This window comes from Bison bison, unplaced genomic scaffold (genome assembly GCF_000754665.1).
Source record: "Bison bison bison isolate TAMUID 2011002044 unplaced genomic scaffold, Bison_UMD1.0 scf7180017864471, whole genome shotgun sequence".
Classification (NCBI taxonomy): domain Eukaryota; kingdom Metazoa; phylum Chordata; class Mammalia; order Artiodactyla; family Bovidae; genus Bison; species Bison bison.
The window spans coordinates 29423630-29446077 of NW_011495032.1; the positions used below are offsets into that span (position 1 = coordinate 29423630).

The window sequence follows — 22448 nt, forward strand, 5'->3', positions numbered from 1 at the left end:
CTGTTGCTTCCTGACCTGCATATAGGTTTCTCAAGAGGCAGGTCAGGTGATCTGGTATTCCTGTCTCTTTCAGAATTTTCCAGTTTATTGTGATCCACATAGTCAAAGGCTTTGGCAGAGTCAATAAAGCAGAAATAGATGTTTCTCTGGAATTCTCTTGCTTTTCCGATGATCCAGTGGATGTTGGCAATTTTCTCTCTGGTTCCTCTGCCTTTTCTAAAACCAGCTTGAATATCTGGAAGTTCACGGTTCACGTATTGCTGAAGCCTGGCTTGGAGAAGTTTGAGCATTACTTTGTTAGTGTGTGAGATGAATGCAATTGTGTGGTAGTTTGAGCATTCTTTTGGCATTGCCTTTCTTTGGGATTGGAATGAAAACTGACCTTTACTAGTCCTGTGGCCACTGCTGAGTTTTCCAAATTTGCTGGCATATTGAGTGTAGCACTTTCACAGCATCCTCTTTCAGGATTTGAAATAGCTCAACTGGAATTCCATCACCTCCACTAGCTTTGTTCATAGTGATGCTTCCTAAGGCCCACTTGACTTCACATTCCAGGATGTCTGGCTCTAGGTAAGTGATCACACCACCATGATTATCTGGATTATGAAGACCATTTTTTTACAGTTCTTCTGTGTATTCTTGCCACCTCTTCTTAATATCTTCTGCTTCTGTTAGGTCCCTACCATTTCTGTCCTTTCAGTCAGCAAAAACAAGACTGGGAGCTGACTGTGGCTCAGATCACGAACTTCTTATTGCTAAATTCAGACTGAAATTGAAGGAAGTGGAGAAAACCACTAGAACATTCAGGTATGACCTAAATCAAATCCCTTATGATTATGCAGTGGAAGTGAGCAATAGATTTAAGGGACTAGATCTGATAGACAGAGTGCCTGATGAATTATGGACGGAGGTTCGTGACATTATACAGGAAATACGAATCAAGATCATCCCCAGGAAAAAGAAATGCAAAAAAGCAAAAAAGGTCTGAGGAGGCCTTACAAATAGCTGTGAAAAGAAGGGAAGTGAAATGCAAAGGAGAAAAGGAAAGATATACCCATTTGAATATAGAGTTCCAAAGAATAGCAAGGAGAGATAAGAAAGCTTTCCTCAGATATCAATGCAAAGAAATAGAGAAAAACAATAGAATGCGAAAGACTAGACATCTCTTCAAGAAAATTAGAGATACCAAGGGAACATTTCATGCAAAGATGGGCTCGATAAAGCACGCATCTAGGGATCTTGTTAAAATGGAGAATCTGGGATGAGGGTCTGAGGCTCTGCCTTTCTAATGGTGCTTGGGCCAGACAGTGCTAATTCTGCTGGTCTCCAGCCCACAGTTATTTTTATTTTATGTTTCAGATAAAATGGTCAATGAAGACCTCTGTGACTTAGTCTCCTTTTCTGGGTGCTTAGTCTCTCAGTCATGTACGACTCTTTGTGATCCTATGGATTCTATGGAACCTATGTTTCTCTGTCCATGGTGATTCTCTAGGCAAGAATACTAGAGTGGGCTGCCATGCCCTTCTCCAGGGGATCTTCCCAACCCAGGGATTGAACCCAGGTCTCCCACATTACAAATGGATTCTTTGTGGTATGAGCCACCAAGGAAGCATGAATACTGGAGTGGGTAGGCTATCCCTTCTCCAGGAGATCTTCCTGATCCAGGAATCCAATGGAATCCTGTATTGCAGGCAGATTCTTTACCAGCTGGGCTACCTTCATTTTCGGTAATTGAGGTCAATAATCGATCCCACCATGTAGTTTGTGCATGAAAGCACAATGTCTGGAACATAGCAATTACTCTATAAACTGTCTTTGTAACTCTTTAATTTTTTAAAAAAAATTTTAGGATATTTCTCATCAGAGTAACATGGTGTCTGTCTAGGGAATTAAGGAAGTGCTAATAGGAGCAAGGGGGACATAGGAAAGTTGGCATAAGGCACTCCACCCTTACTGACAATATGATTTCTGTGTATGCAAAGAACTAGTAGGAGCCTTGTGAAGTTTGGTGGTTTTAGTGTACACGTGTGAAATTGAACTTGCTGAATGTATTTGGGTTTATTAAACCCCATCACAATTTTGCTAACAATTTTACTTTTCTGTGTATAAAATGCATCTCAGTTTATGAAATAAGGTATGAGTCTCACTTCTATCCTTTTATAAATATTGTTTTAGAGAAATAGGGAAATACACAGGAATAGGAATATGGGAATGACATTAAGTTGGGAGTATTTTTATATAAGGAGTAATTATGCTGAAAGAATTTTCTTATTTTATAAACAGGAAGCAAGGATCATACAGATTATATACAGTTGATTTTAGCAGCTAAGATAAAGCTCTTTTTCAACAGATGATACATTTCAAAAATCTGGTTTTCTAATATATATAAAGCTGAGAAACCCCTCTAACCTCTGTCCCATGAAAATACTTTAGTGAACTTTACATTCATAAATTTTGTGGTAAATAGTTGCGTTTTTTTTTTTTTTTTTTGGAGGGAATTTAGTTTTTCTCTTCTCTATAGTGTGGTTATCATATTGGAATAATCTTGTGTAGAACTATAATCTAGTTACAGATCCTTGTTATTAGTGTCAGTAATAATTACACTATACATTTTTGATGGTTTTTATAATCTTCAGACTGCTTTTACATACATTATTTCTTTTAATATGTTCCACAACTCTGAGTGACAGGCCAGACAAGGATAATTGTTTATGAAGGAAGGCAGGTGAAGTTTGCCCCAAATTACACGGCTGATAAATACTGGAATAAAAATTAGAATCCAAGGCTTCTGATTTCTAACTCAGTGCTCTGCATTTGGCCCACCTAATATTGCACTGAGATTCTGACAGTGAACATAGTAATCCATAATGATCTATAATGATCCTGCTAAATATAGTAATTGGAAACTAAAAGATGCAGGGAAATGACCTTGAGGCAAAATCCAGAGAAGGGGAGGAGGATTGTTCTAAATATATTGTTTTTTATATATATATATATATATATATATATATATATATTCAGCTTTGTTGAGATATAATTGACCCATGAAAGTTTAAGGCAAACAACGTTAGCTACCATCTCCTTCTCCATCACGTCACATAATTACCATTTTCTTTTTGTGGTATAACATTTAAGATCTACTCTCTTAGCAGCTATCAAGCATATAACACAATATCATTAACTATAATGACCATGCTGTACATTAGATCCCCAGAAGTTATTCATCTTCTAACTGAAATTTTGAATCCTTTGACCAAAATCTCCTCTTTTTCCCCAACCTTCATTCCCTGGTGACCACCATTCTACTCTCTGAGTTTGGCTATTTTAGATTCCACATATAGTAAGAGCGTATTTGTCTTTCTCTGACTTATTTCTCTTAGTCTAGTGCCCTCAAGTTCCATCTGAGTTATAGCAAGTGGCAGGATTTCTTTCTTTTTTCATGGCTGAATGATACTCCATTATATATTTCTCTATCTACATAAAATCTTTTTTATTGATTCATCTGTTGACAGACACTTAGGTTGTCTCCATATCTTTTGCCTCCCGTTTGAATGCCTTCCATTTAAATATCACCATTGACAAAGCCCCGATCGTGATAAATCAGAAGTGTTATTTTTTACTTTTTAATTTGATTTGTTTAAACTCATAAGAAGCAAAAACAGTTTCTGAAAATCAATTGGTAGCTGATATGGAATGAGGTACTATCCAACCGTGAAAGAGATGGAAGAGTATCCAAAGGGCTAATTCCTATGCTAATTGCCCTTACCATACCTTGGTTCTATGCCCATCTCACCTCCAGGCAGGTTGCTGGGGTTTCTGGAGGAAACCCAAACTCCTCACTAGTAGCTCTTCAGTCTCCTTACCCTCCTATCTATACTCCTGGCACTTGAGAGCCTGTATTTCCTTCCTTTTCCACTTTCTTCCCCTAATGACCTAAACAGAAGATACTTTAGCACAAAAAAGAAATAAAGAACAGTTTGTTATCTCCACAAAAAGATAGAGGACCTGCCATACAGTATTGGGAACAAAGTAGACAGGGCAAGCAAGCAATGAGATAAAAAAAAAAAAATACATTTTTTGAAGCCAACTAGTATGTGGTGCTATTTAGCTAGCGTATAATTTTCTGTAGTTTGCTGGCTGTGTTTTAGAAGCCTGATAAGATCTGGCCATGGAGGATTGCTCCTGTTCTTCCAAACCTCAGCCTTGTTTCTGCATTTAATTATTCACCAAGTCCAAAAAGACTAAGAGCAATTGTGTTTACTTATTTTCATTTGTCCTGGAATCTGGTTGGTGTGTTGGCTGGATCATCTGAGAAGTAGATGCCAAGATGGACTTAGAAGTGGAAAAGATTTATAGGGGGTAGTCCTTGTGAAAGATAAAAGGCATAGGAAGCAGGAGAACCTTCAGAACTTGATGCAGTTCTGACACTCATTAAAGAGAGAGGGAAGAAAGGAGGATTGAATAGACCATAGTGCAGTTCCAAGAATATTGCTCATAGAATAACCCTGCATATATACAAGGGAGAGCTCTTACACCATTTCTGTGTTTTATCATTGGTTGGGAAATGTCCAGGTAGCGCATAGTTTTAGCTTGAATACTGAGTAAGATTCTGAAGGCATCCACAGCCAGAGATTGGCAGAAGTTTCCTTTTTGAAAGTAAATCTCAATGGGGGTGCTCCCATAGCTGCTATAGCTGGTAAAAGGAAGCAGATAGAAACAGAGAGCTAAGTGCCTAGCTGTATACATGAGATGGTAGACATAGCCAAGATTTGTGTCATTTGACAAGAACATGGATACAGATTCATGCATCCATCCATGAATCCATGGATCCACCCACTTAACTATCCACCCATACACTCATGTATCGCCTGACAGCAGCAATCTCTGAAGGTTCTCTCAAAACATGAAACTTATCCATGGTGCTACCTCAGAAACCAAATCTAGATTTTGCCTCTTTGCTACCACAGCCACAATCTGTGAGTGACAACTAGCCTGTATCTCTACCCAATTTGCTTCTGTTCCTAATTTAACTTACACTTCTTAGATGAAGTCCTTTAATAAACCCTAATTTCTACTAGTCAGACACACCTCTTTCTTGAGTCTTAATGATACTTTGCTCCACTGGATAGACCATAATTTATGTTATGGACTTTTGACTCAGTGTTGCAGGCATAAAAGGTGCCTGGCAAGTGATGAGGTTCACTGTGATGTCCTTGGGTTCAGGGTCAATAAGAACAGCTAAGGGACAGCAGAGGTAGTGAGACAGCTTGGCTGTGTGCCTTCCAGTTCTGAGGTCACTGAAACTGTTTACCTTCAAGATAACCATGGCCTTTGGTTATAATATTTCATAGCATCCTCTTTCCAACTAATACGGCCACCAGCCATGAGAAATCATGGACTTGATTTTGAGAGCATATTATTTTGGAGGATAAAGATGGTGGGATTGTCTAGGGCTTGGCAAATAATAAAAAGAGGTTGATTTTTTAAAGAGATATTCCTGCCAATTAGAAATATATCTTTCACTAAATCAGCAGTCTCTAAGGTCCTTTGCATTTCTTTCACCCTATTACTTATTCCATCAAAGGTCATGGATCTCACCATAATAGGAACTAATTCCTCCCTTTTTCTTTCTAAAACAATGTTTACATTTTGGCAGGCCTTCTCTCACATGGTTTAAAGAATCACATGTGTTTGCAGGCATTCTATCAAGTAGTTTAGAGAACATAAAACTTGCAGTAATAATTTTGGGGAGTAAATTTTATTGTTATGGCTTTAAAACACAATCAAATAAAAACAAGAATTCCATTAGTAGTTGAATATTGTAATAATAGAGTTGAGAATAAATTTTACTGCTATAAGAACTATAAAACAGCAATAATAAAAAACACTATTATTGTGAATAAATTGTGTTGAGATGACTAACTAGAAAGCTATAAAACACAATGATAAGGAATAATCTAATCACCAGAAAAGATATGATAATAATTCACGCTTGTTAGCGAGGAGTCCATGGTTCCAGTTCATTGGCCCCGGGTGCTCTAGGTTACTGCCTGCATTCCATAGGTTGCAGAAAGATAATCTTTGACCATTGGGTTGGCAGGAGACTACATATTACAGTGAAATTGGACATGGGGATTGAGGAAAATCCAATTATCAGTGAAAACCCTGTGTAGTACTGCCAAACGTCCTCACAATGTATTCTTAAAAATTATTTGCAGGTTTCCATTAACAATTTGTATGCATTATTTGATCATGCATTTCATGTACTTCTTATTCTTATTTATATTCTTTTTCTTCAGAATGACTGCATGGGATTGCATAGCTATTGAGGGGAAAAGCCTATTTAATCTTGCTTTTTATTTAAACTACCCATGCATCCCTGAGTCCATCTGGGTCCCCTTCCAATTAGCAGAAGCATGGAAAGAAAACACCCTTATCTCCTATGTTCCTCTCTCCCTCTGTGGAGCTCTCAGCTCCATGAAAACATTTGCTTCAGAGTTAGGACCACCCAGGTGGCTGACCTGTCTCTGCACCAGGTGAGGGGAAGAATATCACAGGGCTTGCATTTTACTTCTCATTCTGAACACCATCAAAATTCAAATTCAAGATTTCCAAATTGACAATTTCCCCAGGGGGATGAAGGAAGATTATTAACCATGAAGTTTTATTAGGCCACAGAAGCATGCTGCAGAATTTTCTGTACTCCCCACCTCCTCTCTCTTCTTGGTCCTTTTGGAACCAACTCTAGTTGACTTTTGTCTTATCACATGCCATGTACTGACTGAAATTGCTCTTTTCAAGGTCTCCATGAATCTCTATCCAGCTAGTTCTCAGCCCTCATCAGACTTGACCTCTTTACAGGATTTGGCCCAGTGGGTAACTCTCACTTTCTTAAAATGCTCTTCTCACTTGACTTCTGGGACACAACAGTCTCTCAGTTTTTTATATACCTCACTGGCTGTTTTTCCTTAATTTCATTGCTGATTTCTCCTCTTCTGTACCACGATCTCTAAATGTCATACTGACCTACACCTCAGTCCTTGTTCTTCCCTTCTCACTCTATCTATACTTGGCCCCTAGAAGGGCTCGTCTGTGTGGCTTCAAACACCAGCTCTTTCATCCCAGAGAGCCACAAATGTATGCACTTCACTCCAGCTTTCCTTTGAGATCCAGCCTGCTATAGCTGCTGCCCATTTCTAAGTCCTTGGGATGTCTAAGAAACATCTCAAAATTATCAACCCTAAATCGAATCTTGACTTTCCATCCCCTCAGAGTCACTCTTCCGTTGATTTCCCCCATATCATAAACAGTCACTACTATTCAGTCCATTTCGTGGCCCTTCAATCTAGGAGGTGTTCTTGAGTTTCCTAATCCCCTCATACTTTGTATTTACTCCATAAGCATATGTGTTAGTCTGCTGTTAAAATAAATTCCCAGTGCAACCATGGCTTACCATGTGGTCCATAACATTTAGCACTGGGCCCCATCATTTCTCCCCTGGAATGCTGTGGTAACCTTCCCCACTGCTCTTTCTGTCTTCATTTTTTATTATAAATTTAATTATTTATCATTGAAGGATAATTGCTTTACAATACTGTGTTGGTTTCTGCCATACATCAACATGAGTCAGCCATAGGCATACATATGTCTCCTCTCTCTTGAACCTCCCTCCCATCTCCCACTCCTTCCCACCCCTCTAGGTTGTTACAGAGCCCCTGATCTAGTTTCCTGAGTTATGCAACAAATTCCCATTGGTTATCTATTTTACGTATGGTAGGGTATATGCTATCATGTTAGTCTCTCCATTCGTCCCCAGGTCTCCCTCCTCCCTCCAACCTATGTCCATAAGTCAGTTCTGTATGTCTGTATCTCCATTGCTACCCTGAAAATAGGTTAATAAGTACCATCTTTCTAGATTGCATATATATGATATTCGTTTTCTCTTTCTGACTTGCTTCACTCTGTATAATAGGCTCTAGGTTCTTCTACCTCATTAGAACTAACTCAAATGCATTCCTTGTCATTGCTGAGTAATATTCCACCATATATATGTACCACATTCTTTATCCATTCACTGTTGATGGATATTTAGGTTGCTTCCATGTCTTAGCTATTGTAAATAGTGCTGCAATGAACACTGGAGAACATGTGTCTTTTTCAATTTTGGTTTCTTCTGTGTGCAAGCCTAATAATGGGATCTCTGCATCATATGGTTGTTTTATTCCTAATTTTTTGAGGAATCTCCATACTGACTTCCATGGTGGCCATATCATTTTACATTCCCACCAAAGTGTAAAAGGGTTCCTTTCTGCACAGCCTCTCTAGGATTTAGGACTTTCTCATGATGGCCATTTTGACTGGTGTGAGGTAATATCTCATTGTACTTTTGATTTACATTTCTCTAATAATGAGTGATGGGAGAAATATCAATAACCTCAGATATGCAGATGACACCACCCTTATGGCAGAAAGTGAAGAGGAACTAAAAAGCCCCTTGATGAAAGTGAAAGTGGAGAGTGAAAAAGTTGGCTTACAGCTCAACATTCAGAAAATGAAGATCATGGCATCCGGTCCCATCACTTCATGGGAAATAGATGGGGAAACAGTAGAAACAGTGTCAGACTTTATTTTTTGGGGGCTCCCAAATCACTGCAGATGGTGACTGCAGCCACGAAATTAAAAGACGCTTACTCCTTGGAAGGAAAGTTATGACCAACCTAGATAGCATATTGAAAAGCAGAGACATTACTTTGCCAACAAAGGTCCGTCTAGTCAAGGCTATGGTTTTTCCAGTGGTCATGTATGGATGTGAGAGTTGGACTGTGAAGAAAGCTGAGCACCGAAGAATTGATGCTTTTGAACTGGGGTGTTGGAGAAGACTCTTGAGAGTCCCTTGGACTGCAAGGAGATTCAACCAGTCTATTCTGAAGGAGATCAGCCCTGGGACTTCTTTGGAAGGAATGATGCTAAAGCTGAAACTCCAGTACTTTGGCCACCTCATGCGAAGAGTTGACTCATTGGAAGACTCTGATGCTGGGAGGGATTGGGGGCAGGAGGAGAAGGGGATGACAGAGGATGAGATGGCTGGATGGCATCACCGACTCGACCGACGTGAGTCTGAGTGAACTCTGGGAGTTGGTGATGGACAGGGAGGCCTGGCGTGCTGCGATTCATGGGGTCGCAAAGAGTCGGACGTGACTGAGCAACTGAACTGAACTGAATAATGAGTGATGTTGAGCAACTTTTCATGTGTTTATTGGCCATCTCTGTATCTTCTTTGAGAAATGTCTGTTCAGGTCTTCTGCCCACGTTTTGATTTGGTTACTTTTTCTTAATATTGAGCTACTTGTATAAAATAGATGACTAATGTGAACATATTGTATAGCACAAGGAACTCTACTCAGTACCTGTTGTGACCTGCTGAGGCTGTTCAGTTGTGGTGACCTACTGAGGCTGTTCAATCACTCAGTCTGACTCTTTGAGGCTCCATGGACTGCAGCATGTCAGTCTTCCCCGTCCTTCACCATATCCCAGAGCTTGTCCAAATTCACATCCATTGAGTCAGTGATACCATCCAACTATCACATTATCTGTTGCCCCCTTCTCCTACCTTCAATATTTCCCAGCATCTGGGTCTTTTCCAATGAATTAATTCTTTGCATCAGTTGGCCCAAAGTATTGAAGCTTCAGCTTCATTATCAGTCCTTCAAATGAACATTTAGGGTTGATTTCTTTTAGGATTGACTGGTTTGATCTCTTTGTTATCCAAAGGACTCTCAAGAGTCTTCTCCAGCACCAGAGTTCAAAGGCATCAATTCTCTGGCACTCTCACATCTGTACATGGCTACTGGAAAAACCATAGCTTTGACTGTACTGACCTTTGTCGGCAAATTAATGTCTCTGCTTTTTAACATGCTGTCTAGGTTTGTCATTGCTTTTCTTCCAAGGTGCAAGTTCAGTTCAGTTCAGTCATTCAGTCATGTCCAACTCTCTGTGACCCCATGGACTGTAGCACCCCAGGCTTCGCTTTTTATCACCAACTCCTGGAGCTTGCTCAAACTCACATCTATCCAGTTGGTGATGCCATCTGACCATCTCATCCTCTGTCATCCCCTTCTCCTCCTGCCATCAATCTTTCCCAGCAACAGGGTCTATCCCAATGAGTCAGTTCTTTGCATCAGGTGGCCAAAGTATTGGAGTTTCAGCTTCAGCATCAGTCCTTTCAATGAATATTCAGGACTGATTTCCTTTAGGATGGACTGATTTCCTTTAGGATGAACTGATTTGATCTCCTTGCAGTCCAAGGGAATCCCAAGAGTCTTCTCCAACACCACAGTTCAAAAGCATCAATTCTTTGGCACTCTGCTTTCTTTATAGCCCAACTCTCACATCCATACATGATTACTGGAAAAACAGTAGCTTTGACTAGATGGAACTTGGTTGGCAAAGTAATGTCTCTGCTTTTGAATATGCTGTCTAGGTTGGTCATAACTTTTCTTCCAAGGAGCAAGCATCTTTTAATTTCATGGCTGCAGACACCATCTGCAGTGATGTTGGAGACCAAAAAAATAAAGTGAATCACTGTTTCCATTGTTTTCCCATCTATTTCCCATGACGTGTTGGGACTGGATGCCATGATCTTCATTTTTAAAAAGTTGTGTTTTAAGTCAGCTTTTAAACTCTTCTTTTTCAGTTTCATCAAGAAGGCGCTTTAGTTCCTCTTTGCTTTCTGCCATAAGGGTGGTGTCATCTCCATATCTGAGGTTATTGATATCTCTTCGGGCAATCTTGATTCCAGCTGTGCTTCATCCAGTCCAACATTTCTGATGATGTACTCTGCATATAAGTTAAATAAGCAGGATGACAATATACAGCCTTGAGGTACTCCTTTCCCAATTTGAAACCAGTCTGCTATTCCATGTCCGGTTCTAACTGTTGTTTCTTGACCTGCATACAGATTTCTCACGAGGCAGGTAAGGTGGTCTCGTATTCCCGTCTCTTTCAGAATTTTCCACAGTTTGTTGTGATCCACACAATCAAAGGCTTTGGCGAAATCAATAAAGCAGAAGTAGATGGTTTCCTGGAATTTTCTTACTTTTTCTATGATCCAACTAATGTTGGCGATTTTATCTCTGGTTCCTGTGCCTCTTCTAAATCCACCTTGAACATTTGGAAGTTCTCGGTTCACATACTGTTAAAGCCTAGCTTGGAGAATTTTGAACATTACTTTGCTAGCATGTGAGATGAGTGCAATTGTGTAGTAGTTTGAACATATTTTGGCATTGCCTTTCTTTGGGATTGGAATGAAAACTGACCTTTTTCAGTCCTGTGGCCACTGCTGAGTTTTCCAAATTTGTTGGCATATAGAGTGCAGCATTTTCACAGCACCATCTTTTAGGATTTGAAATAGCTCAGCTGAATTCCATCACCTCCACCAGCTTTGTTCGTAGTGATGTTTCCTAAGGCCCACTTGACTTCTCATTCTAGCATGTCTGGCTCTAGGTGAGTGGTCACACCATCTTGGTTATCTGGGTTATGAAGATCTTTTTGTGTAGTTCTTCTGTGTATTCTTGCCATCTTTTCTTAATATTTTCTACTTCTGTTATTTCCATACCATTTCTGTACTTTATTGTGCCCATCTTTGCATGAAATATTCCCTTGGTATTTCTAATTTTCTTGAATAGCTCGCTAGTATTTACCATTCTATTGTTTTACTCTATTTCTTTGCATTGTTTACTTTAAAAGGCTTTCTTATCTCTCCTTGCTGTTCTCTGGAACTCTGCATTCAGATGCATGTATCTTTCCTTTTCTCCTTTGCCTTTTGCTTTTCTTCTTTTCTCAGTTATTTGTAAGGCCTCCTTAGACAACCTTTTTCCTTTTGCATTTCTTTTTCTTGGGGATGGTTTTGATCACCACCTCCTGTCCAGTGTTATGAACCTCCATCCATAGTGGTGACCTGAATGGGAAGGAGAGCCAAAAGGGATGGTATATATGTATAAATATGATTGATTGATTTTGCTATATAGTAGAAACTAACACAGCATACGTGTGTGGTCCCTTCAGTCATGTCCAACTCTGTGACCCTATGAACTCTAGTTGGCCATTTTCCTCCGTCCATGGAGATTCTCCAGACAAGAATACTGGAGTGGGTTGCCATGCCCTCCTCCAAGGTACCTTACTGACCCAGGAATGGAACCCATGTCTGTTTTGTGTCCCACATTGGCAGGCAGGTCTTTACCACTAGTGGCACCTGGGTAGCCCAACACAACATTGTAAAGCAACTTTACATCAATAAGATTAATTAAAAATAAAAATATCAAAACACAACTTGTTCAATGATTTCTTAGAATAAAACCCTAAGTCCATACTGTGGCCCATGGTTTCTACTAGATCTGGCTCTTGCCTATCTCTCTGACTTCGTTTTCCATCACTCTCTCTTGCTCCCACTTCACTTAAACACTGATTTTCTTCCAGTTCCTCTATCACGCCAAGCTCATTTCTTCCCTACATATTTGGCCCCCTTTACTTAAAATACCTTTTCTACAGACCTTTGAAGAACCACATCATTCAGAACTGTCTTACATCAGTCAGGAATGGCTCTCTATCTCAATATATTCTTGGCCCATATATTTCCTTACTTTGATTTCCTTTACTCAAAATTGTATTATTTGTTTGTAAACTTGCTTATTCTCTTTTCAATTCTACTGTGAATTCCATTTAAAGAACCTCATTCATCTTGTATGTATTGATCTTTGTAATAGTGCTTGGTACCTGGTGAGTACTCATGACATTTTCATAGAATAAATGAATGGATGAATGATCATACATGGCAAAGGATTTAGAAGGATCCCGGAATGCTAGAACCCTAACCCCCACCATGAAGGGAGATGCTTAGTGGCTCAGTTGTGTCTGACTCTTTGTGACCCTTTGGACTATAGCCAGCTACTGTCCTCTGTCCATGTGATTTTTCAGGCAAGGTTTTTCAGGAAGTGGATTGCCACTTCCTCCTCTAGGGGATCTTCCTGTTTCAGGGATTGAACCCATGTCTCCTGCATTGCAGGCAGATTCTTTACTGCTGAGCTCCCCTGGTGACTCAGATGGTAAAGAATCTGCCTGCAATGCAGGAGACCTGGGTTGAATTCCTGAGTCAGGAAGATCTCCTGGAGAATTCCATTGGCAGAGGAACCCGTTGGGACTGCATAGCATCGGACATGACTGAACAACGAACACACACAACCCAAATGCTAAGAACTCTGTTTAAACCTTTTACGTCTCTGCACTAAAATTTGCCTAGCTCAGTTAGATTTTTATCAGTAATCTTAACTTGAACCTTTGTTTTATTGGTCACTGTTTGAGATTCGAGCCGAATCCTGGGTTTGTCTAAAACAAGGGGGTGGGAGGCAGTGTCTGACAAGAGTCCTTTATGTAAGAAGAATGTATGGGGAAATCCACTTGGGAAAGGATTTAAAACATTTTCATTGCTCATATATGGAGAGGCCCGGGTTTAAGGAGCTGATGATGTGGTCCATCAGAACAAGAGAAGACATTTGACCCCAGATAAAGCCTTAGATTGCAGAGTGAAGTGAAGATCCTGAATAATAATCATGCCCACCATGACCAGAGCAGAAGACACACCCGCTATTTTACTCAATGACCTGTGTGGAAGAAAGAGCAGGAGTAGTCTGCTCTTGAATATGGGTGATGGGGATTCCTAGAACTGAGGACTTTACACAGGGAAGAAACTTCTTTCTGGATCTGGGGGAGCCAAGAACTTTGATAAAGTTGGTTTTAAAGGAGAAAAAAGTCAAGTAATTTTCCACTATTTAAAAAAAGCTGTTTGAAGACATGATGGAGTAAATGAAGCAACTGCTCACATATTAACTTCTGCTGAGACATCTAGTAACTGACTTATCTTATCTTGATTGTGGGAGCCTATGCCCTTATGCATTCTCAGAGACACAGGATAGACTGATCTGCACGAGAAGCACAGGATTTTCTAGCTCTCTTTACAGAAGAATGAAACCTCTGCTTGGAACCTTTTATCTGTTGGGTATGCTGGTTCCTGGTTGGTTGGGATATGATAGGTGAGTATGAAGTGGAAGGAGGGGTGACTGGTATGATTTGGATTGTCTAAATGGAAAGCTTCTTTTTAATATCAGTGCAGTTGGATTCTCCACTCTTCCTACCCATTACACACACCACCATGAAATGAGAATAATAATGACTGAAATTTTATCATTGAGCATTACTCTGTGTGTGTGTGTGTGTGTGTTAGTTGCTCAGTCATGTCTGGCTCTTTGCAACACCATGGACTGTAGCTTGCCAAGCTCCTCTGTCCATGGACTTCTCCAGGCAAGAATACTTTTCCAGGGGCTCTTCCCAACCCAGGAATCGAACTGAGCATTACTCTGCAGCTGCTGCTGCTAAGTTACTTCAGTCGTGTCCAACCCTTTGCAACCCTATGCATTGTAGCCCACCAGGCTCCTCTGTCCATGGGATTCTCCAGGCAAGAATACTGTAGTGAGCCATTCCCTTCTCCAGAGCATTACTCTAATAATCTTTAAATAAATACATAGATCTTCAACAAAGATTTCCTAGCACAGTGTATGATAAATACCAATAGATATGTCGTATTTTGTAATTGAAAAAAGAAAACTGTAATGAAAATTCTATATCCCTCATTTACATAATTTCTCCATTTATAAATCACATTATTCTAATTATTCAGAAAATGTTTCAAGTGTTTAAAACTACCAAACAATTTCACTCAGACATAATTACTGTTGATGTTTTTGAATAGATAGTGAGATCGCTAATTAAGCATATAGTACTACTGCAAACATTTTTCAGTTAAGTTGTCTTATACAAAACTTCTTATGGCATTCATAACTTCTTGAAAGCATAATGCAATCACTAATAACAGTTCATCATTGCTACCCTACAAGGCAGAGTGATTCCTACTGTCATTTGGTACATAATACTGTGATGCACATCCAGCCATATGATAATTTTTGTTGTTATTTTGCAAATTTTTTATTATTTCCCTAATATAAGTTATAAGAAGTGGAATCACTGGGTTAGAAGCTGCAAAAAGCTCAAGAGTCTTGCTACATCCGCCCTCTAGAAAAGCTGCATCAGTTTACACTTCCAGCTACAGTGTATGAAAGCACTTTTTAAGCATTTTCCAACTTGACAAGTGAAAAATGCCCACAGTTACTTATTTTTCATTTTGTTGATTTCTTATAAGGTTAAGTATTTTGTCTTATTTATTATTCATTTTATGTTTATAAATTGCTCATTCATGTCATTTGCCCATTTTGTGTCCTTTCTCCACTCATAATGAAGAACTTTTTTGAATATATAATATATATAAACATTGCGTGTATGTATAGTTTCAAAATAAAGGATATTTTCCTGTATTAATATTATACATATCTTATTATTCTGCACATTTAATATATCTCATCATGCATGTGTGGTTATAAACAGTGTTTCTTCTTTAGTTCCATGTTTAATCTAATCCTACAGCAAACACGCTCTCACTGAACAGAGAAATCCAGTCCAATTTTTGCCCCAGATTAACTGTATGACCTCAGCCTGTACCTCAGCTTCATAGACAGTCTGATTTCAGGTATATAAAGGAAGTCCAGGATCTAGTGATACCTAAAGCTGTTTGCATCACCATCTCATGTTTTCATTACTTTACTTGGGTTTCATATAGATACTGCATTTATCTTCTCTTCTGAGATTCTTCATTCATAAATCAGAGACAAAGACTTACATATGTTACAGGACTTTGATTGGAATAAAAAACTTGCTTAAAATATCACAAACCTTCAAACTTACATATTCTTTGAATCAGTATTCCTTCTTCTGTAAATTTATATTGAGAAAACAAACTATGGAAAGAATCATATGCACTGAGATATAGCTTTATTTATAAGATAAACATGATATTAAATATTATAACATTTGGAAACAACCTGTGTGCCCCACATTAAGGTATGTAAATATTGATACATGACATATGACAGTAGGATATTATTTATCCACTAGAATAATAACTATGAAAAAATTAATAGCATGGGAAAAGACATGTTTTATGCTAAAAGAAAGATGCAGAATACAAAATGTAATAAAAAATACTTTAAAAAAATAGAAGAAACCAGGTATGTACCAAAATGGACACTGTTATCTTTGGCTGGTAATTCCTTTCCTTTTCCCTCAATTATTCTTCATTTTGCAAATATCTACAAAGGAGATACATAAAATTTTTATTTTAAAAATGATTGACAAGCCCAAGTTAAATTATGGAAGTGATTTGGCTCAGATATGGGGAATCAGACAAGATGGCTTCCAGTGCACAGCTCCTCATCCCAGCTCTTGAGCAAAACATTTCAAATCTCCTAGTCCTGGTCCTTGTTGATGGTTTTCATTTTCATTTTCATTTTCATTATTATTTACTGACATAAAATAATGCCCACTTTCGTATGGCTCTTACCAACTCAAAACATAGGTTAGCTGCCATTTTTGATTCTCCTTACACACTTTGTGTGATGTAGTCAGTTCAGTTCAGTCCAGTCTCTCATTCGTGTCCAATTCCTTGCGACCCCATGAACTGTAGCATGCCAGGCCTCCCTGTCTATCACCAACTCCCGGTGTCCACCCAAACCCATGACCATTGAGTCGGTGATGCCATCCAACCATCTCATCCTCTGTCGTCCCCTTCTCTTCCTGCCCTTAATCTTTCCCAGCATCAGGGTTTTTTCCAGTGAGTCAGCTCTTCACATCAGGTGCCCAAAGTATTGGGAGTTTCAGCTTCAACATCAGTCTTTCCAGTGAACACTAAGGACTGATCTCCTTTAGGATGGGCTGGTTGGATCTCCTTGCAGTCCAAGGGACTCTCAGGAGTCTTCTCCAACACCACAGTTCAACAGCATCAATTCTTCACCTCTCAGCTTTCTTTATAGTCCAACTCTCACATCCATACATGACCACTGGAAAAACCATAGCCTTGACTAGACGAATCTTTGTTGGCAAAGTAATGTCTCTGCTTTTCAATATGCTGTTTAGGTTGGTCATAACTTTCCTTCCAAGGAGTAAGCGTCTTTTAATTTCATGGCTGCAGTCACCATCTGCAGTGATTTTGGAGCCCAGAAAAATAAAGTCAGTCACTGTTTCCACTGTTTCCCCATCTAATTGCCATGAAGTGTTGGGACTGGATGCCATGATCTTCTTTTTCTGAATGTTGAGCTTTAAGCCAACTTTTTCACTCTCCTCTTTCACTTTCATCAAGAGGCTCTTTAGTTCTTCACTTTCTGCCATAAGGGTGGTGTCATCTGCATATCTGAGGTTATTGATATTTCTCCCGGCAATCTTGATTCCAGCTTGTGCATCCTCCAGCCCAGCATTTCTCATGATGTACTCTGCATAGAAGTTAAATAAGCAGGGTGACAATATACAGCCTTGGCATACTCCTTTTCCTATCTGGAACCAGTCTGTTGTTCCATGTTCAGTTCTAACTGTTGCTTCCTGACCTATATACAGATTTCTCAAGAGGCAGGTCAGGTGGTCTGGTATCCCCATCACTTTCAGAGTTTTCCACAGTTTATCGTGATCCACACAGTCAAAGGCTTTGGCATAGTCAATAAAGCAGAAATAGATGTTTTTCTGGAACTCTCTTGCTTTTTCAATGATCCAGGGGATGTTGGCAATTTGATCTCTGGTTCCTCTGCCTTTTTTAAAACCATCTTGAATATCTGATGTAATAGTAGTCCAGAAAATCTACAGTTAACAAGGATGACAAGCTTTGTAATCTTTCCCTTGATCATTTAGGGAGGTGGTCTATTATATATATTACATACTCCCAATATGTAGAATCATTTGGATTAAGCCTATGGATCAAGGATATGCTTGATATCCATATGCTCAGTCATGTCCAACTCTTTGTAACCCTTTGGACTGTAGCCCGCCAGGCTCCTCTGCCCATGGAATTTTCCAGGCAAGCATACTGGAGTGGGTTTCCATGCTCTCCTCCAAGGGGTCTTCCCAACCCAGGAATTGAACGCCCATCTCTTACATGTCCTGCATTGGCAGGTGAGTTCTTTACCACTAACACCACCTGAGATGCTCCAGTAATTACTGTAAAATACTATGCAGTCAATAAAAATATTTATAATGAGTTTCTATTAGTTTGAGGAAATGTCTTTGGTAGAATATATAATAAAAAGAAGCAAAAACAAAATTAAATATAGATATAATTTGCACTGTGTTTATTAAAAAATATGCACTGATAAAAGCCTGAAGGGAAATATGTCAAAATATCAGCAGTGGTTAACTGAAGAATGAAGAAGATGGGATTATTCCTTCCTTCTCTCTTCTATTTTTCTTCTCTCTGTACTTCCTAACTTTCCACTTATAAGCAAATGTTAATTTTGTAAGAGAGAAAAAAATTGAAAATACATTACTGTCATGAAATATTCATGTAACTGTTTCCTAAGTATTTAAATACAAAATTTGCCTCAATATACATTAGGATTTTTTGCCTCTTTCAACATTCCAAAAAAAATTTCATCAGACAATCTTTGATCTGCAGTATTTATTAATAATGTACCCCAAGAGATCATTTTCTCTGTTAAACATTTTATGAATTCCTATTCAAAAAGAATACACAACGTACAATAATCTTTTCATTTGATCGTGAGATGAGACTGGTGATAATCCGGGGGATTAGACAGCTTTTTCCTTCCCTATCTACATGTATTATGCATCACCCAAGAAATTGCCTGGAAACAGGAAGCTGCCTTTTCTAAATATATGGTTTATATGTTGCTTGAACTAAGTAACATTTGGAGTTTTGAGATATAAGTATTGTGTTTAATGTCATGTAAAATGATCAGCACTTCTAATATTAGGGGTTTTCATTCAAATCTCATATGGTTCACTTTTTTTGCATATTGTATGGACCCAGTCATTCAATGCTGGGCTTGGACATTTTCCAGACATTTAACTGGGGCAAAGTTGAAGGTCGGTGCTTGATAGTGTCCAGTGACCTTTCATTTATTCCCTTCCGTATTGTAAAATTGCTTGGGAATACCAGCTCAGTTGAAACAGAAATTCACCAGCTGCCAGGACTGCTTTTCAGTGTATTCACTTTCCTATGTTACCAAGTAGATGACTGTGATCGAAACAGACCTTTGCTGAACTATGTGATGGAAATAACCATGTTGCCTTGAACAACCACCATCCCTGGTCCCAACCGCACAGGAAAGCATCTGCAGTGATCTCCTTTCCCAGTTGTACAGTCAGTGTGAGGAGTGAGAAGGAAGGGCTGAATGGACTCTTCTCATTAGCTTCATTTCCTCGCCTCTCCCCATTCTGCAAAAGCACTGAAACTAGGTTCCAACGCATTTATAGTGCTAATACTTTTTTAGCTTTCTTGTAGTCCAAATTGGAGATCGATAATTTTTAAAAAAGGCTAATAAACATTTTTATGCATATTTTCTAGAGTATAATGAATGTATAATTGGACTTCCCAGGTGGCACTAGTGGTAAAGAACCCCCCTGCCAATGCAGGTAGATGTGAGATTTGTGGGTTGGATCCCAAAGTCAGGAAGATCCTGGGAGGAAGGCATGGCAACCCACTCCAGTATTCTTGCCTGAGAATCCCATGGACAGAGGAGCCTGGCAGGCTACAGCCCATGGGGAAGTAAAGAGTCAGACATGATAAGCGATTTAGCACGCACACAAATGTCTAATTTAGCCTCTGTAACAAAATCTTCAGAGGAGAAAAAAAAAATCCAACAACCTGGGACACTAATATTTACCCTAAGGATTGTTGTTAGAACTATATATAGAGTTAGAACAGTGCTGACATACATAATTGCTTGTAAAATATTGGTTGTTATTATAACCAGCTACTCTTCAGTTTGGAATTCTCCTTCTCCTGTCCTCAATATACTTAGTGCACTATTTAATTGGTAATTAGGCTCTAGCTTATCATACCTCACTTTATATTTTTTAATAGCTAAGTTATTTTGCTTTTCATGTATTTATATCTCACTTCCTTAAGTAGATTTTAAGCTCTGTAAGGAAGAAATCTACATTCTATTACTATTACTATGTTATCACTTTTGCATAGAGTCCCAAGGGTGCCTGCCTATTGGATTGTTGAATGAATTAGGTAAGATAATAATGTAAATGTTTAGACTGGTGCCTAGAATATAGTGCCCAATAAGGGTTAACAAATGTTACTATAACATATATATATGAGATGATTATTTGATAATAGCAGATGAAATGAGCTTCTGAAAATGTATGGGTAAGTTGAATTTAAAAAAATTCTAAACACCAAGGGATGTATGTGTTTTCTTTATAAAATGTTAATATGTTTTGTAAATAATCAGCCTCAACATATTACACTTAGAGTATTTTTAAACTGAAATTGTTCATTCTGAAGCACTCCGATTTTCTTAAAAAATAGAATAAATGATAAGCATTAGAAATTCATCCTTGAGTGGAAAAGTGTATTGCTCCACAAAAATTACAATTTTAATAGCAGTTGTTTCTTGTAATCTCCTTTCAAAATTAATTTCATTGTTTTAACTAATTATCTAGACAATCATATCTTGTGAGCTTTTCTTGGACAGGCTAAATGAAGTACTGCTCATTTAACAATAAAACATTTACAGCTTTGAAGATAAAGAGGTTCTGCTAAGTTCAGATTATTATTATTAATATGGTAACAATTAAAATCATGGAATTGTGTAGAGAAATTGATTTCTACTACAGTGGGTGATTATTATGGTACATGGTGTTAATTGAGCAGATTAAAATATTAAATGTAGTCAGTTCTACATTGGAGTTATATTGATGTGAATGGAACTTGAGTTTTAATTAATTTATCAAAATATTTTGTAGTTTGATATTGTTTGAAGATAATATCAGTTAGATGGCTAAATTATTCTCCATATGATTATTATTTTCAATATTATTGTAGCAAAATAGGGTTTTTACTTAGCATTGTTTTGAATTGCTACTTTGTTTTAACATACATTAAGCATTAACTAAGTTCCAAAATCACTGCAGATAGTGACTGCAGCCATGAAATTAAGACACTTACTGCTTGGAAGGAAAGTTATGACCAACCTAGATAGCATATTGAAAAGCAGAGACATTACTTTGCCAACCAAGTTCCATCTAGTCAAAGCTATTGTTTTTCCAGTAATCATGTATGGATGTGAGAGTTGGGCTATAAAGAAAGCAGAGTGCCAAAGAATTGATGCTTTTGAACTGTGGTGTTGGAGAAGACTCTTGAGAATCCCTTGGACTGCAAGGAGATCCAACCAGTCCATTCTGAAGGAGATCAGCCCTGGGATTTCTTTGGAAGAAATGATGCTAAAGCTGAAACTCCAGTACTTTGGCCACCTCATGCGAAGAGTTGACTCATTGGAAAAGACTCTGATGCTGGGAGGGATTGGGGCAAGAGGAGAAGGGGATGACAGAGGATGAGATGGCTGGATGGCATCACTGACTCAATGGACGTGAGTTTGAGTGGACTCCGGGAATTGGTGATGGACAGGGAGGCCTGGCGTGCTGCAATTAATGCGGTCACAAAGAGTCGGACACGACTGAGTGACTGAATTGAACTGAACTGAGTGCTATTAACATAGAAAGAAATCACTCCAAATATAGTTATTGGGTAAATGAATGATCAATTACTATGCTCTTATAATGAAAATATAACCCTATATTTAACTTAGGTAAAAACTTTTAGTTAGGGAACCAAAACATTCCTCAAACATTTGTGTGGATTGGAGACAGAGAATTAGCTCTATGACTTACTAACTCTGTGACTGTCTGCAAGTTACTTGGTTTCTCTTGGCCTAGTTTCCTTATTTGTAAAACATGCATGATGACATTTCACAGAGTTGAAATGAGAATAAATCATATAGTGTGCATTATTGTTCTGGCACAATATCTGGCACAAAGGAGAGGCATTGAATACTTTTATCAAACTGTTTGTTAAAATATAAGCCATACATGGCTATCTATTTCATAGGCCTATATCTATTATGGGCTTCCCAGGTGGCTCAGTGGTAAAGAATCCACCTGCCAATGCAGGAGACCTGGGTTCTATACCTGAGTTGGGAAGATCCACTGGAGAAGGAAATGGCAACCCAATCCACTCCATTATTCTTGCCTGGGAAATCCCAAGGACAGAGGAACCTGGTGGGCTAAACAGTCCATGAGGTGACAAAAGAGTCAGAGATGACTTAGCAACTAAGCAACAAAGAATATATATTATAGAAATTGAATTAATAACCTTACAAAACAGAAAGCACCAAGCCCAGATGGGTTCACTGGTGAATTCTATGAAATATTTAAGGAAAAGGTTGTATCTCTACAATTTCATCCAAAAAATAGAAGCAGAGGGAATATTTCCTAAC

The 22448-nt window shown here is 38.6% G+C and overlaps 1 protein-coding gene across 1 annotated transcript in view; it reads left to right on the plus strand.

Moving 5' to 3' along the window:
* Window positions 1–13968: 13968 nt before the first annotated feature.
* CPO (carboxypeptidase O) overlaps window positions 13969–22448 on the plus strand; it is a 32069-nt gene continuing 23589 nt past the window's right edge. The window contains exon 1 of the mRNA XM_010861055.1: window positions 13969–14084. Within this exon, the coding sequence (XP_010859357.1) occupies window positions 14017–14084 (68 nt within the window). The 5' untranslated portion in view covers window positions 13969–14016. The remainder of the gene's footprint in view (window positions 14085–22448) is intronic.